At 43.5% G+C, this 17,638-nt stretch overlaps 1 protein-coding gene across 1 annotated transcript in view; it reads left to right on the top strand.

Moving 5' to 3' along the window:
* The window catches only part of LOC144821701 (solute carrier family 22 member 7-like), a 254,092-nt gene extending 238,335 nt beyond the window's left edge, over positions 1-15,757 (top strand). Inside the window, exon 9 of the mRNA XM_078678918.1 lies at positions 15,612-15,757. Coding sequence (XP_078535044.1) covers positions 15,612-15,757 — 146 coding nt within the window. The remainder of the gene's footprint in view (positions 1-15,611) is intronic.
* Positions 15,758-17,638: the final 1,881 nt, after the last annotated feature.

Here is a 17,638-nt window from a genome sequence, read left to right as displayed (position 1 = left end):
ACAAAGTCAAGCGTTCAAACCGCCCCCACTTTTACACTTACTTTCAGAAGTTTTTCTTGATGCAGGAAAGTGGTCCACTGCACCAGCCAACGGTTCAAAAGAAATGGTTTGCCATGGGGTATGGCTCTATGGCTTCCTCATTGCACCTGGTCAATCCAAGTAAAAACCAGGTGAACCTTGTCAGCTGGAATTATCCATGCTGTTGTTGTTGCAGGTAGCCCATCCACTAAGTTTCTACCTGTTGCTGATCCTTGTTCTTTAAGACAGGCAAAGTAATTTTGTTATGAAACCTTGCAGTAGGTGCGGTCTTTATGAGTGCAGTCCTCTCTTGTGCATTCCAAGGGTCGTTCAGGGCAGTTCTTTTTCTCCAGATGTTTCCAAGAAGGGATCTTTGGTTCAGTGAAGCCCTTCCAGATTTATTCCATATTCTGGTTTGGCAAGGCTGGCATCTCCAACCAGTGGGGTTAAAGTCCCCACTCTCCGTTATGACAGCTTACTGGGATGTATGGCACATTTCTATTCCAGAATGCACATCTTGATAAAATCAAAATGGAATAAATCTCTCCTTGGAGTTCAGGTTAGGGGTGGGCGGAGCTCGCAGAGTTGTACTCCTTGAGATATGCACATAAACTCTGTGAAATTCCATGGAATTCTGCCCATTTGCTGCTGTTGACAAACCCCACCTGAATAGCTCTGTCATTGCCTTGCTATGAAGCCGCCTGTTGAAGCAGATGATGTTGGGTTTATACACTGGCAGTGCTCTACCCGAGGAACGTACCACTGCATCACACACATTAGGCTACACCTTGGTGCCCTTGGGCAGTGGCTGCACTGCAGAGGACACGCAGAGGTTATTTTTATCAGGTATAATAATGGTATGCCGCCTTTACTAGCAGGCGTTACCTTTTCTCTGTTGATTTGGACCCCCTATCACTGGGGACTGACATATTCCACCCACACTGAGTCATCCCCATGCTGAATTTCACCACCGCCGTCCCCCCAGTCTGCTGCATCCTTCCGAATCCGGGCAACCACCCCCAGTTATTTTAGGGGGCTCTGAAGGGTCCTCTCATCTCTTCCCCTTTAGAGCACTCGGGGAAGATGTTGGACGGGCTGCCTTTTTGCATGGTCTGGAGGCTTTTACTGCTACACAACACCGGGGCATATTCTCAAGAACGTGCGATGACCATCGCAAGTTTAGCATAACGCAACTTTACACATCCCAGCCTTTCGCATGAAAAGTACGCCGTGTTAACGAAGCATTCTGAACACAGCGGTACCATGCAATAGTCACCAGATAACGCGTCAAATGTCTGCGTTAAACCCAATGCCACGCTGTAAAAATGCAAAACGGGAACGCAAAAAATCCTGCAATGAGGCCAATCGTGGTACAAAAATCAGCAAAGAACAGCAACAGGCCTGCAAATCCCACACATCTGGCAGGAAAATGCGCCATCACAGCTACAAAAACAACACACCAGAAACAATCCAAAGTGCATAGCAACATGGATGCACCCTGATCGAACACAGAGGCCGACGCGAGCCCCACAGACCACCAGCAAGGAACAACGGGGTGGGGAAGGCCAAGGAGAAGGGGCAGAGGAAGATGGGGTGCAGTCCGCAGCAAAACAAGATCAGCATCACGGAGGTGACAGAACACAACCATCAACTGACCCACAATCAGACCACCGGGAATGCAGTCGGAGTGTTGAGGAGGCCAATGGAGGAGGCCAAGAGGTGCTGGCATGATGTGAAAAAATAAACCAGGCACAAAGGCACCAACAAGAAGGAAGCAACAGCAACAGAAGGTGGGAGTCCTGCGCCACAGGAGCAGCTGGAGGAAACGGAGGCCACAGTCAACAGTGTGGAGACGGTGCAAGGAGTCGGGAGTCCTGACACAGCTCGGGAGGACCTGACACAACATCAACAGGGTGAGTAATGAACTGGGACTGGGGGGACATGGGCACAATGGCACACATGCACAACGATGTGTAGCACACTGTACACCCACAATGACCCTGGATCATGTCCCTCACCCCGTGGCACATTGCAGCACACACACATAGCAAGAACAGCACATCCACATTGACGACAATGTGGTACAATGTGCAACCCCGACACTGCAAAACAGAGGACACAACTGGCTCCGCACACACGCATAAACAGGCCTACTACATCTGACAGAGATGGAAACTGTGAAATGAAAATGTACGCATACAACCTCACATCTGTCATGTGGTCCAAATGTCCACTGTCCCACATTTAAATCCTGCAGCTCCAAAACAATCACAATGTGCATTGTCATACAGCCTGCATGTAACCAAGAACAATGCGCCAACATACATGTCAACACAATGTCAATATGCATCTCCCCTTCACAATGCAGAGGGACACATGACACAACACCTCCAGCAGAGCAGACCAGACAACTCATCAGTGATGCCAGAGAGGACCACCACACCTTCGACAACGATGCTCTACAACAGTCCATGGACATTCCACGCAACCCACCACCAGGACCAGGGCAGCCAAGCTTCTTGGGGGAGACCCAGCCTCTCCAACAGACCACACAGCATGAAGCACCCGCAGGCACGGCAGGCCCACAACACTTCACCGACCCACACATGGCACCCCAATGCCAGGTACTCAAAAAAGAGGGGGGAGAGAAAGAGGGAAAATGGCTACGTTTACCCTCCAAAAATTAAAGTAGACCTGAAAATCCCTAAATCTAGGGATCAAGAACCTAGCCTTTGGAAGACGGATATTCACAACACTGGCTGGAGTTGGAAGAATTAATGTCAGAAAGAAAAAGTTTTCCCAGTGCCAGGTGTTAGAACGCCAAAAGGAGGTGTGGGAACAGGTGTCGGTGTGGTCCCAACCCATGGAAGGCGAACTAGATCACATACATGGGTGTCCATTACCCTTCAAGTACCACCTACCTACACCCCACAAAGGACACCCACACTGCCATAGAGACACATGCAGATGCACATTTCCAGTACAGAACCACGCCCAGGGGCACGCACATATCAGTCACACACCCACTTTGGCTCTGCGTACGATGGCCCAGTCCACTCCCCTTACGAATTGAGTGGGTGACGACAAAGCATGTCCAAGCACTAACCCGCTGCCTAAGGTGACATGCCTGCACCCACTGTACACAGCACAGTGTAATGTCATAGGACCTAGGGCCCTCATGCATACAACAAGACCACAGGGACACACGCACATATTTTCCCCAAAGAGTTCTAGCATTATTGTCTTCTACCACCACCACTTTTCAGGTGGACTGTACCTCTGTTGTATAGCTCCTATATATCCTTATATCGTGTTAAGTTAGCATAGGTACATTTCGGATTTAAACGCCATTTTTCCTTTCTTGCAACTTCTGCACACGACCCTTAATTGTTGACTTAGCTTTCAACCTAGTGGTTTGCCGTGGTGTATGTGAGAATAATATGTTATTGCTCTGATATCAGTCTTGTTTAATAAACCATGTCTGCACGGAGAGTGCTGAAGTTTCAGGAGCAACACGATATGGAATTGTTATGAGGTCTGATCTCCACGCCTTCATAGTCATAACACAAGTGCAGCCTTTGCCAACTTGGGCTTGAGGCGGGATTGATATTGCTTTGCACGAGAATTGTTAACACACTTGATGCGGTGCACATGCAGAGAGAGCTGGTGTATGCTGATGTGATTCCTTCATGCTAGGACACTAAGGTATGGGCCCGCCCTAAAACAACCCAAAGAGACCTTCTTAGATAATAATATAATATATGTGTTAGGGAGGGTGAGATATAAGTGTTGTTAACTCTTATTCATTACAGCATGTTAACATGCTGTCACCATTCGCTTTTTATGTCTTAGTAACTATGCTGATAATTTTGCTACTGATAATAAGTATACTTGTATTATCAAAGATACTGCGCCTGAGAAGACGGCATTAGCAAATAAACATTTCAGATGCACATGTGTCTTCTTTACTCCATGTTCTGGTTTGTAATGATAATATAACGAAAGAGTGTTCATGAGTCCCACGTACCCTGAGGTACTGTAAGTTCATGTTCTGGTTTGTCTAAACATTGGGTGTTTGATATGTCCAATGAGACACTGTAGCTAGCTCGGTAAGGGGTGAGTTGGTTGCTAAGGTAAGTTTTGGGACATCCTAATTTGCCGAGGTTCCACTCCTCTGTGCACAGTTCTGTGTGAGTACAGAAACCCTGCAACATGGCGCCCAACGGTTTCGGTGGTCTTATATCATGACACTCGAGTAGTTTATCGTTCATGCCTTAACCCCTTCACATCCGTTTCCGGAAAACGGGGTGTTGGTGAAACCTACCTATTTTTTGAAATAGGTCTTTATTCAAGCTTGATTCTTACTTAAACGGTTTCTTTGAATTACTACCCAGTTGTGCTACAAAGTATTCTTTGTGTTTTCTTGTTTCCAATTCTGTAATGGCGGCAGCGGTGGCTATTGCGCAGCATAGTCGCGTAGCGGTACGCAACCATCTTCAGACGTACCAGGTCCCAGTAGATGGGATGGCTGTGATTTTCGTGGTAAGTGCAGATCCGGCGTTTCCTTACGAGTTGTTTTACTCTTGGGTTACGTTTCCGGCTGTGGACGCTAATTCTGGTTTGTACCACTCCTACACCGCCTCGGATGTCCCGGCTGAATATACGCCATACAGGGCATTGGAAATACCTATTGATCATTGGCAGCATCGAGTTTGGTTTGATGGCGCCCTCCCCCACTCTTTGTCCCGTGCGAGGTTAGGTCCACTCTCGATTCCAGGTACGAATTGGCCTGCATTGGGTGGCTTTACCCCGCACCCGAATCACGGGGCTTGTACCCTGGCAGAAATTCGCAGGCTACATGTAGTTTCCATTTCCGTGATTCGTGCTTTAGTGCAATACATCGGTCGACATCTTCCTGGTGGTCCCCAGGGGGGTGCGGCCGCTCCCATGGAACGAGGCGGAATGCGTCTCAATCCAGTGATGGTAAATTCGGTTTTTGGTGCGCGTCCTGTTGACAACGATGACTTCCCATTCTGGCTAGCGGAGAAGTTTGATCAACTGGAGGCGGTTTTTCCGAATTCTACTCCTGCTGATAAACATAGAATGTTGACGATTACTCTACCGAAGAATATTACTCCTGAACTTGCTGACTGTGAAAGCTGGGGAAAAACTTTTGCGGCAGTTTATACGAGGTGCTTCGGCACCCCGTCTATGAATGCCCTGCCTGAAATCATTAGACGTGTTCAGAATGATCACGGTCCAGAGGCAGCGGTGGAATTAGGTATGCGCCTGTGTGGTTCTTTTGAGATTGTAAGTGATCTCATTCTCTCCAATGTTAATGGAGATGCAGTTAACTTTCAGGTGTCGAATGCTTTGGCTGCTCTGCCCGATGCCGACAAACCCCGCCAGTTGGCAAAGATTGTAGTGGCCGCTTATAAAACGATTGGCCGCACAAGTAGAGGTCTGAAATATTTTACAGTGAAGGATAAAAAACAACCACAGGGACAATCTGCAGTGACAGATGCCCAGCCCAAGTCCAAGAAATCGAATTGGCCTAAAAAACAGACACAGGGGAAGCAGACAGTGCAGACTCAGGGTCCTTTTCCTGCAATACAAGCTCCTGCGCCATCCGAAAAAGTTTATGATTTGCGCGACCGCGCGATGATTAAATCACCTGATCGTTTTCAGGGTTCTGATCAACGCTCTCCTCGTTCCTTTCAGGACACATCGGCCCCGAAGACCGGTGGAGGAGGAGGGGGTGGACGTGGACGTGGTGGCCAACAAGGACGTGGTCAGTCCCGCCAGACGGACGGCGCAGTGAAGCAGGAGGATTCTACGCCTAGGCGTCCGCAGTTTGCGAAAAAGAAAGTCGCAGCCTTAACAGCGCATCGATATGCCACAGATAGTGAGAACGCGGCTTCGGAATCTGACGTGGGCTCTGACCTTGCTGGACAGCGCGGCGGAGATAACCATAGTCAGAGAGGCGCTGCGTCCACTACTGAGGGTGACAGCGACTGATGTCTACGTTGTGATAGAAACAGCGGATACGAGACTTGCTCCCCCTGAACGACTATATGAAATTGTCCTGTTAATTGAAGGTGACATACAGCGTACCGTTAAAGGTGTATTTTGGGAGAATCTGTCTTCTACATATGATATTTTGCTTTCGGAGGCTGACTGGCCCCCACCTTTTGTGCTCGCGGCGCCGCGAGGGGAGGAGGTGATCCTACCCAGTTTCGCGAACACTGTCTCGAAGGAGCATGCGCAGCATTTTGCAGAAGAGTGGGCTCGGGCTCTCGCGCCGGCTCTGTACCGTAACCAATGTGGTTGGGATAAATTGTCGCCTTGCCACGAAATTCCGTTGCGGTCTCAGCCGCAGCCTCAACCTCAATATCCCATTCGGCGTGAAGCAAAATCTTCCGTCGCGGAAATCCTTGAACAATTAGAATATCAGGGAGTTATTGAAACGTGTGTGTCACCAATGAATAATCCCCTTTTTACTGTGAATAAACCTGACGGATCATATCGTTTGGTTTTGGATTACCGGCATTTAAACTCGCATTGCCGTAACTGTGCAGTACAGAATACCCACGGCTCTGCCCTAGTGGATAGTCTCGTGCGTAAGCGTTTCAAGACAACGCTTGACATATCCAATGGTTTTTATGCCCACAGATTGGACAGCCTTAGCTCCCAATGGACCAGTTTTACAAGCGCTGGAGTCCAAAAGCAATTCCGGCGTCTTCCAATGGGCTACAAGAATAGTCCTGGTATATTTACCGCTCGAATTGTCTCTATTCTGGAGGCACTAGACCCTGATGCTTTTTCGTATGTGGATGACATATATCTCACAGACGACGATATTTGGGAGCATCTGTGTCGTGTAAATTCTCTTGTTTGCAACTTCGCAGACATGGGTTACAAATTCAACTTTGCAAAATCGCACATTGCTGAACACACAGTGTTGTTTTTGGGCTATGAGCTCAACAATGAAGGTAGAGGTTTAGCTCCTCACTTCTTAGAGAAGTGCGCACAATTACGCGCACCATCGACACTGAAAAAATTACAGTCTTTACTGGGCTTTTTGAATTTCGGCAGAACTTACATTCCGGAATATGCCCAGCGTATCAAGCCTTTGTATGCTTTGATACAACCAACTTTCTCAAAATCATGCTGGCTGCCTGAGCATTCAGCCATTTTGCAATCCTTGCAGGCTGATCTGCTCGCTTCTAAATATTTACTGACTCGTGATAACCACACCAACCTGGTCATAAGAATAATTCCTGGGACGGTGGGTTTCACGTACCTCACTTTTAATGAAGGTGACACGGTACCTATTGCTTACAAGTCACACTTGTACACTTCGGCTGAGATGCGGTTTCCCACAGTGGAAAAGGTTTTAACTGCTGTACAGATGGCAATTCTAAAAGAACGTGCTCTGTCACAGGGGAAGCGCATGCTAGTGGTAACACCCTGTCCTCATTTAGAGGCAGTCACGAAAGCCAGTGTACCAAATTCAAAGGCTTTGCACCCTCGGTGGATTCAGTGGGCTGCGTCATTGTCATCCGCAGATGTCATGTTTATTTTTGACGCTTCCTTACGGTCGCAGGAGTACTTGCAGTATGAATTCGTTCACCCTGCTCCTCTGGCGATGCGACCTTTGGAGGACTTCCATTGCATCATTTACACTGATGGGTCGGCGCAGGTTGCGCATGGCTCTAAACATGCCTACGTTTCCGCATGCGCCATTGTGGTCGGTGCTATGTTGAATGATGAGTTCATTTCCAGGGAGGTACACACGTTGCCCCTGGGCGATTGCACCGCACAATTGGCAGAGCTTCGTGCTCTCTTACTAGCTTTGGAGTACGCAGATCCAAGTGTTACTACTCTAATTGTAAGTGATTCTTACTACTGTGTCCAGTCTTACAATGAAAACTTGTTCTTTTGGATTCAAAATGATTTTCATGATTCCAAGGGTAGCACAATAAAACATAAAATGATCTGGGTTCGAGTGGCAGAGCTTAAGGCTATGTTGCCACTCGTTTATGTGATTCATACTCTCGGTCATCAGCGCGTGGGAGTTCACGCTGTTGGCAACTCGCTTGCTGATGAAGCGGCGAAATCAGCAGTATCTACATACTTAGTTGCAGCAGTTACTAGGTCTAAAACCAAGATTGATAGCGACATCTTGGCAGCGGTTGCTGCCTCTGAGAAGGGAAGTAAACATCCTTCGGGATTCCCTTCGAAGTATAAATACCACTTAAGTCCCGAAAAGGTTCCTTTTGTGACAATTCCTGATGTTGGGGAACGGCTGATTCCCAACACGGATCGCAGAACAGACTTGATTACAGCGGCTCATGAAGGTGTGGCGTCTGCGCATGCGGGCGTCTCAGCCACTGTAACGCAACTACAACAACGTTTCTGGTGGCGGGGACTGTACAAACAGACGCGTGATTATGTCCTTCTTTGTGACATATGCCAGCAGATTAAACCTTCAACTGCTACGCGTCCGCCTCAGACTCAGTTGTACATTTCTAATAAACCACTAGGCTGTGTTTATTTAGATCACTGCGGTCCATTTTCATCTGATACTGCGTATAAATACATCTTAGTAGCAGTTGACTCATGCACACGCTTTGTGTGGGTATGGCCACATCGCAGCGCTGATTCCCGGACTGTCATCAGAGATTTGCGTATCTTTATAGGGATTTTTGCCTGTGGTACCTTCCATTCGGATCAGGGTCCGGCTTTCGCCTCTAAGGCGTATAAGGATGCCATGACTTCGATGGGGGTCCAAGTCAAGTTTTCATCACCCTACAGACCTGAGGGTAATAGTGTAGTTGAACGAATGAACCGTGATTTAAAGCAATCTTTGACAGCCCGAGTTATAGGCACTGGCAGAAACTGGCTGGCTCACCTCTATGGCGTGCAGCGTGCTCTTAATAATCTCCCTAGAAGGTCTCTGGGTGGGCGGACCCCATACGAAATGCTCTTTGGCATCAAGATGTTCGTCCCTGACCTTGACGGTCTAGACTCGGTGGTTCGCGCCACTTCCTTTGACGCAGATGAACATTGCAATGTTTTACAGAATCTACAAAAGACGAGAGACACTCTTGCAAAGGAACATTTGCCCTCCACATCGGATGATGCGTTGCAGATCCCGGTAGTTGGCTGGCTACCCCAAGTTGGAGAACTGGTTCGAGAGAAGATCGACAACAAGAAAGAGTTTGGTCCCTCCTATCGAGCTCCGGTCCCAGTGCTTGGAGTGAAGGGCACAAGAACAGTCATTTTACCACCACTTCCAGGTCGTAAGGAAAACAGGTTTATTTCTATTGACAATGTCAAGATACACAGAGTGGCCGATTCTTCTTAGCATGACACCGGCTGTTTCCTGTCCTTCCATTGTGAGAAATTCAATTATGCCCACTGCTTCTAATAATGAACCTGAGGTGGCCATCGAATTACCTGCTGTTTCCAGTCCATTATTGAATAATTTACAAGGAACTAACCTTGATGAGACAGACTATACATACCCCACTGATTTGTCCATGCCTGACCTGCAAGCTCGTTTAGCCACGGAATCCAGATTTTCATTTGACTCTGCTTCCCTTGCCTCGAAAAAACCCTCTAAAATTGCAGTATATGCTAGCCTGTTTAAAAAACATTTTTTGATACCTCCTTGGATATACTTTTGGCTGGTCCTTTTTTCAGTTTACCTTTTTATGTCAATTGGTTTTGTGTTTTATTGTTTTCGGATTATGAATGGACACTATGTCGAGGAGAGAACTTGCATTACTCATTTGAATGGAACTTTGGCCCCACTTTCCTCTTCACATTCAACACACAGATTAAAAAGAGACTTGACTTTGGTTAACATCACAGCGTGGCCTGTTCTGGATGGAATCGCGTGGGATGCAGTTCGTTTTCAGATTCATGGCCCAACGGAAGTCGTTAATGTCCCTAATGTACTAAGAGTTAATATGGGGGATGTGGTGAAACAAAACATTCGTTCTGATGATTGGGATGTTAATGCTGTGGAAAGTTTGTTTTCTGATTTGAAATATGCTGCTTTTGATGCTGAGGATTTATATTTAGAATCTGCTAATTATGGTGAATTGTTCTGTTACCAACATTATGGCAATCACTTCTTACACAAGACATCTTCCCGAAGGGATGCGGTTAATTTTACTCAGTGGGAACATTGCCCAGCACCAACACAAGGGAGTTCAGAAACGTTTCTTAAAAAGTATACTTATTTCACTGACTTTAATCAGTCCAATCCCGAGTCCTTTTATTTTAAATTTCACAAACAGCCACTGTCCAAGGTTCGACTTACAAATACAAAATTGTTATATTCAAAGGCCTTCCTGGATCAATTAGTTACTGGAGGGTATGAGTTATGGAAGGATACCATAGACCTTAAATCAGTTTGGGGCTCAAGGGCCTGGCAGGTACAAGGCACTGAGGCTTTGCACCGTGCATGTCTCATCCCAAATCATATGTGGTTTTTAAATGAAACCATTTCCCAGACCACGTGCTTTGGATTGGCTACATCTAAAAGGTTAAACACCCCGTCTTTCCCGGAGTTGGAGGAATATGAGAATTGGAGTAATTTTACTAAATTGTCCATTAGAGATATACAGGCTCGGCTTCTGAATTCCTCCTTTAACATTTCCAGTATGAATCCCAAAGGTTGGCTGCTTTGGCACCGTAGTGCTGATTCTTGCCAAAAGAGATTTTTAAATATAACTGACGGTTTTAAAACTGTTAGATCTGATCCCCGTTTTGATTTAAGTCATACTGTCACCTCTTACTCAGTGGGCAAGTTGTGTCAAGCTTGGCTGAAACATTCAACTTTACCTGCGGTTAAGTATCACCTTTCCAAACTGAATGCAGACGTGGATTTGAATGATTTCATTAAGGGCCCAGCTAGTGGCAGGTCAAAACGTTGGTTATATGGTGTTTACAATGAAATTTGGAAACTCTCACAGATTGAGGCTGCTTCACGCCTTAGGGCTATTGATCAGGCAAATCTTGAGAAAGTTCTTGCAGTTGTTGACAATAGCATTAACGTGCTTTCCTCTAGAATTTACACATTAGATAATATTGTGTCGTCTGTTGTTGATATTGTACATGATGAAGTGTCTGTATTATACCATGGTCAAAATCAATTACGTTCAATCATGCAGTTTGCATGGACACTTCAGACTCTGAAAATGGGTAAAGTTCCCTGGGGATACATGAATGTTTCTTCTTTATTTGCACCGTTTAATTTGACAGACAAACAACGCTTGCTTTCAATGCGTGATGCTTCCTTTTCTATGCTCCATATTGAAAGGTTGGAATCTTTACCTTTTTCTGTGGCAGAAGCCACTGCTGCTACGTGGCTTATCCACGGTTTAATAACGCTGCCTTTTGCTTTATATAAGTTTTCAAATTGTATGAAGTATGTGCCAATAGGTCGTTTTGAACCCTTAGGTAGCGGTTTTCTTCATGAAGTCTGGTCACTCCCATACACATACAGATGTTTCAAGGATGAACAAGAGGTTTATCTAACAGGGGATGAGTGTACTGAGACGCCAGATCATTCTTTAATGTGCAGACACATACAGTTACACGGTTCATGTAACAAGGACCGACCGAATATGGCTTGCGTTTTACAGGGCACGCCAGTTCCTGCTATCATCCCCACGTTTAAATTGTTAGAGAACGGTAGTTATTTAATGCTCAATAATGAAAACTGCTGTGGTTTGATTAAAGGTATAGCTTTCATAGTAACGGTTAGTGAGCGAGTTATTTGCTGCAGAAATGTTCTTTATCCTCCCACACGTGAACATAGGGAGTCTTCCATTTGGCCACAGATACCGACCTTGGGAGCAGAATTCAGCGGCATGGCTAGAATAAGAGCTCTATTGTCCCAGAAAGAGGTGGCCTTGAGCTCGGCCCGTGAAACTTTCGTGCTTCACATTGCTAACACCGGTACGGAGGTTCAGGCTCTATTAAACACTGATTTGCCTTTGCATTTCGGAGCCATGGTCCGTTCTATCTTTAACGCATCCTCCACAACGGGCCTAGCACATTTTTTTAAAGTTGTTAGCGGTGGTCTCGTGACTTCCTTTGAGAAGATATTTGGAGTCATTCCTGCCTTCTTCCATTCTATTTTTTCATCCTTATTTGGAGGGTTCCCGTTTTTGCTTGCATTAGCGGCTGGCGCATTGGTGGTTTTCTGCCTTTTTAAATATGGATGCCCTTCCTGTGCTAGACCACGAACAGCTACTACTGACGCGGTTTCGCAACCGCATGCTTGATTACTATGGCACACTGCCGTTGGCGACTCTAAGCACGGCGTTTGGATTATCTTTTCGGTTCTCCTATTTCACCTGTGTCCAGCCTGTATTTCGCTGTCTGACCTGCGATTTCCTTTGGGCCATTGATTTGTGTCTCTGCGGACCAGCATCTTCTGACGTCGATTTTGATCAACTGATGAGTCCTATCATTGCTCACGAGTTGGTTTGTTCTGACGAAAGGATTATGGCCTTGGCGGTGGCACATGGACTAATGGGTCCCTGGGATGTGTTGTCGGCAGCGCAAAATTTCTTGGAACTAAGTTTTCTTGAGAACCCACCGAGCTGTCCTCTGATGGTTATAGAGGATCCGGTGCTGGAAGATCACGTATGTTCCTTTCATCTTTTAAATTGGATGGCTGAACTGTTTTCGGATGAGGACAGTGACTTCCTCCTGGAGGCTGTTGCAGCTTACTTTTCATATACAGTCTTATCATAGACACTGCCCCTAATTAACATGCTGATTGATAGCATTTCCTGAATTTTATTGACTTTTGGTCAAGACATTTTATTTTTGCTTGCCTATTGGCTTGAGCCACATTATATTTGTGGGCTATTTTTTAGCATTAGTTTTTATAATTGAATTTTTATTCATGCTCGTTTATAAATGGATTCTGCTCTCATGTGATGGCACTTCTGTTACCTTATTTAGTCCGTTCTCAGATCATGGGGGGGTGTTGTATAGCTCCTATATATCCTTATATCGTGTTAAGTTAGCATAGGTACATTTCGGATTTAAACGCCATTTTTCCTTTCTTGCAACTTCTGCACACGACCCTTAATTGTTGACTTAGCTTTCAACCTAGTGGTTTGCCGTGGTGTATGTGAGAATAATATGTTATTGCTCTGATATCAGTCTTGTTTAATAAACCATGTCTGCACGGAGAGTGCTGAAGTTTCAGGAGCAACACGATATGGAATTGTTATGAGGTCTGATCTCCACGCCTTCATAGTCATAACACAAGTGCAGCCTTTGCCAACTTGGGCTTGAGGCGGGATTGATATTGCTTTGCACGAGAATTGTTAACACACTTGATGCGGTGCACATGCAGAGAGAGCTGGTGTATGCTGATGTGATTCCTTCATGCTAGGACACTAAGGTATGGGCCCGCCCTAAAACAACCCAAAGAGACCTTCTTAGATAATAATATAATATATGTGTTAGGGAGGGTGAGATATAAGTGTTGTTAACTCTTATTCATTACAGCATGTTAACATGCTGTCACCATTCGCTTTTTATGTCTTAGTAACTATGCTGATAATTTTGCTACTGATAATAAGTATACTTGTATTATCAAAGATACTGCGCCTGAGAAGACGGCATTAGCAAATAAACATTTCAGATGCACATGTGTCTTCTTTACTCCATGTTCTGGTTTGTAATGATAATATAACGAAAGAGTGTTCATGAGTCCCACGTACCCTGAGGTACTGTAAGTTCATGTTCTGGTTTGTCTAAACATTGGGTGTTTGATATGTCCAATGAGACACTGTAGCTAGCTCGGTAAGGGGTGAGTTGGTTGCTAAGGTAAGTTTTGGGACATCCTAATTTGCCGAGGTTCCACTCCTCTGTGCACAGTTCTGTGTGAGTACAGAAACCCTGCAACACCTCAAGATCCTGGCCTCTGTCCTGACAGACTCCAGTGCATACTGTTCTCAGCATCTCAATGCCTGCTCAGTGAACATGCCCCATTTGCTTTCATTGCTCTACAAATTGCTGTCAAAGCTTAATGTTGAAGGCATGGCTTGGCAGTTCTGGCTGGACTGTTCCCATGAGGCACAGGGTCAGACTGATTTGCATATAGCCATGTCTGAACTGGGGTGGCAGAGTGGGCTAAAGAACGGTGATGGATCAAACCCAGATCTTTTGACTGGGTGTGAGTGTTTGATTGGTTCAGATGCTCCGTCCATCACCACCCCCTTTTGTAAAGCTTAATGTTGAGCACAATGGGCGGTCTGCAGATGAATACCTGCATTCACATAAGCTCAATTGACCACATACCACACAATATATATATATACCTCCTATCATCAGAGTGCAGGAATTTCCAAGCATTGCCAAAAAACTTGAATAGCTGGAACCTCATCCTTGGAACATTTTTAATTAATGCCTAATTATAAGCCGCACTTGGTGGAGCAACAATCTCTCTTACATTACCCTAACAGTCAAGGAAATCTCCTTGAGACACCAACACAAAGTGACTTTCTTCAAATTTGAATTGTATTCAGCAAACATTGTTTGTTTCTTTGTTGTGGTATAACAATGTGAAAGTTACAACTACCAGTTACATGCTCTTTCACTGTAGCGTCTTCCTATCTTTATAAAATTATCTGGCTGATTTGTTTATTCAAAGTCAAAGAACAGCTTTATTCGATTTTGATTTAAAAATTATAAAAGCACAATAAAACAATAAAACAATAAATATGCATTAACATCATTAGTTCATTATATGTATGAAATCAATTAAGATAGATAATACATTGTAAAGGGAGAGTCACAGTTGATACCCAAAAATTTTTGGTAAGTTAATTCATTGTAATCCTAGATTTGATTATGGATTTTAAGAAGGATGACACAAGATTTGTTTATTATATGCTGAACAGTTACATTGCCATATATTTTCCTTTCTCAATAAGAGACGATGAGTATAATTTAATATAGGCGTGCACATTGCACTTAATTACCTGTAAATGAAAAACAGATAAAAATTTGTATTTGTAATTCCAACTGTTAACATAAGTCACTTTAGGTAAATGCTGCTATAATAGTTCTTGGTGTAAATTATAAGGCATTTTAGTAAGTTTTATGTATTTTATTTAACGTGTAATGTTTTAATGTTTTTATGGAATGGTCATCTATTATCAAATTATTGGTGGATCATTTTAAGATGTTAATAACTGTGTGTCTAGTATATGCTTTTTTTTCTTGGTGGCTCTTATTTTGTTTTCTTCTTTTTTCTAGCTTGTAATGATTTTAATTAATCAACAAATAAAATGCTTACTTACTCCTTTCTCAATAATTAATTTCATATTAAGAAAAATGTTGTTTGGTGACCAATAACACCTTATGTATATTCTTTAGTGGTTGACCTTCAGTGGATGCATTTTTGTTGTTCCACAAAGTTATGTTTAACAGGTCATCTCTTGATGTAAGCAGCCTTTAATTAACATCTTCACTTAGATATTTACCTAAGATTAAATCCACCTATATAACTATTTCCATCTCTCTCTCCCGCTCTTACCTGAATCCAGCTTTTGGGGTGCTTCGAACAACAATTGCAGTCATCGGGAAAGGGTTTGCTGGCGCAGCCTTCACGACCATATACTTGTTCACTGCTGAGCTCTACCCCACTGTCCTCAGGTGTGCCCAACAGCTGCTTTCATATAGATATTTATGATTGGTAATATGGTAGATATGAAAATAATAACAGTGTTGTCTCTGTCAAAGGAAGCAACTAAGATCTTAAAGCAAGGAGGGCAAACAAAAAACCCAATCTTCTAAAGCAGGGAGAGAAAAAGCAAAATCCCAATCCTCTACAGTATCTTTATATTGAATGATCTGGGATACTGTACACAACAGTATGGATTCACAAACTGCATTTTGTAGTATGTAAAGTAGATGTATTAGAGAAGTAGTACTAAAATATGTAATACACAAACCTATCAGTGGAAATGTCTACCTCCATCTCTTACATGTTTTTATGGCAAGATTAGGGTGAGTGGCTGGAAAATTGGAAATGTAATTCATCACAGGCATGGAATAAATCTAACACAACACATGGCCACTCACAGGCACTTCCATAGAAAGTAACGAGTATTGCCCCAGTCCATTAGCAAGTGTGTTTTGTAAGACTTATTGTAATATGGTATTTAAAAATACATAGTTAAAAATCTTGTGATAAATAATTTATATATATATGCATATATATATACATATATATATATATATTTTAAGTTAAATCATAAAATAACATATCTTATTTTTCCCTAGTGTTCTTGCTACCTCCTATGTTTATATTGTAGTGTGTTCCAAGAACTGTGATTGTCCATGTGTGGCTTGGCTGGAGTATATTTGAGCCTGTTTTGTCCTAATTATAGCTGTAATAAATTAGAAATGTATTTTGTGAATAGCAATGTCCTTGCTCTTTTATGTGTCTGCTTTTTGAGTTAGCAAGTTTCCTTAACCCCACCTTCAGTTTTCCTAAATCTCTCCTAGTTAGTGGTAAATATAACCCCTTTGTCAACCATTCCCACTTATCCTCCCACATTTAGTAATACAAGCCATACCTAAGCGTGTGGAGATTTCCACCACTATGGTGGAGGTATTTTCATCATTGCGAATCATGTCCAATGTGTTGTATTCACTGCTAAACGTTGTATTTATTGTGTTAAAAAAATGATGAAATGCTTTTTTATCACTTCTATAACGTACCTTTATGAATTTGTCAAAGGAGAGATATGAAATGTGGGTCACCAATTTAAGACACTGCCCATTCCTTCAATTAACTTGAAACACATCAAGGAAATAATGTGTCACTAATTTTACAATTTCATTGCCCATGGCGTCAAATAATTTGCCTAAAGAAATCAATTCAATATGTTATTTCCAATTTCATACACCTTCATACATAATTAAATCAATGCCATGCATCCAATTTCACATACTCTTTCTAAAAAGTATCTATCATTCACAGTACTTAACTTTCCATTGCTTTTTAATACTTTTCACACATTACAACCATGCACATTGCTTTTAATAAATGTTAAAAGAGAAATTCAGAATAACATCCACTATGTTTGTTTTACCTGTGCAATGTTAGTATGACTAAATAAAGTTCTAGCCAAGCGTATGGGATTTGCCACTGCTTGTTGGTGCCTGTAATACATCTAGCACCAGCATGGGTGGGTTTCAGAGACTACATTTATACTAACTAGATAGGTGAGAAAAAATGACTGAGCAGTGTTTCTGGACTTTGAATGAGGGATTTCTGGCCTTAGGTTTCTGAGTAGTCAATAGAAAGCATTAGCCCCGTGCATCAAGCTAAAAACCGGTCGCAAACGGGCAGATTCTCAGAATCTGCCCCTTTGCGACCGTTATTTTTCCATTTGGGATGCACCATCGCAATTTAAGGAATCTTTAAATTGAGATTCCTTAAATTGCGATTGCATTTAAGGAATCACAAATTGAGATTCCTTAAATGCAATGCGTGAAAGTTAAAAAATTTGCCATTTCACTAATAGGAGTAGCAAATTACGATGAAGTTGAACTTCATGGTAAT

Source organism: Lissotriton helveticus, chromosome 2_2 (assembly GCF_964261635.1).
Source record: "Lissotriton helveticus chromosome 2_2, aLisHel1.1, whole genome shotgun sequence".
Lineage (NCBI taxonomy): Eukaryota > Metazoa > Chordata > Amphibia > Caudata > Salamandridae > Lissotriton > Lissotriton helveticus.
The sequence above is the reverse complement of the archived record's forward strand: the minus strand, read 5'-3'. Positions and strand labels throughout refer to the sequence as shown.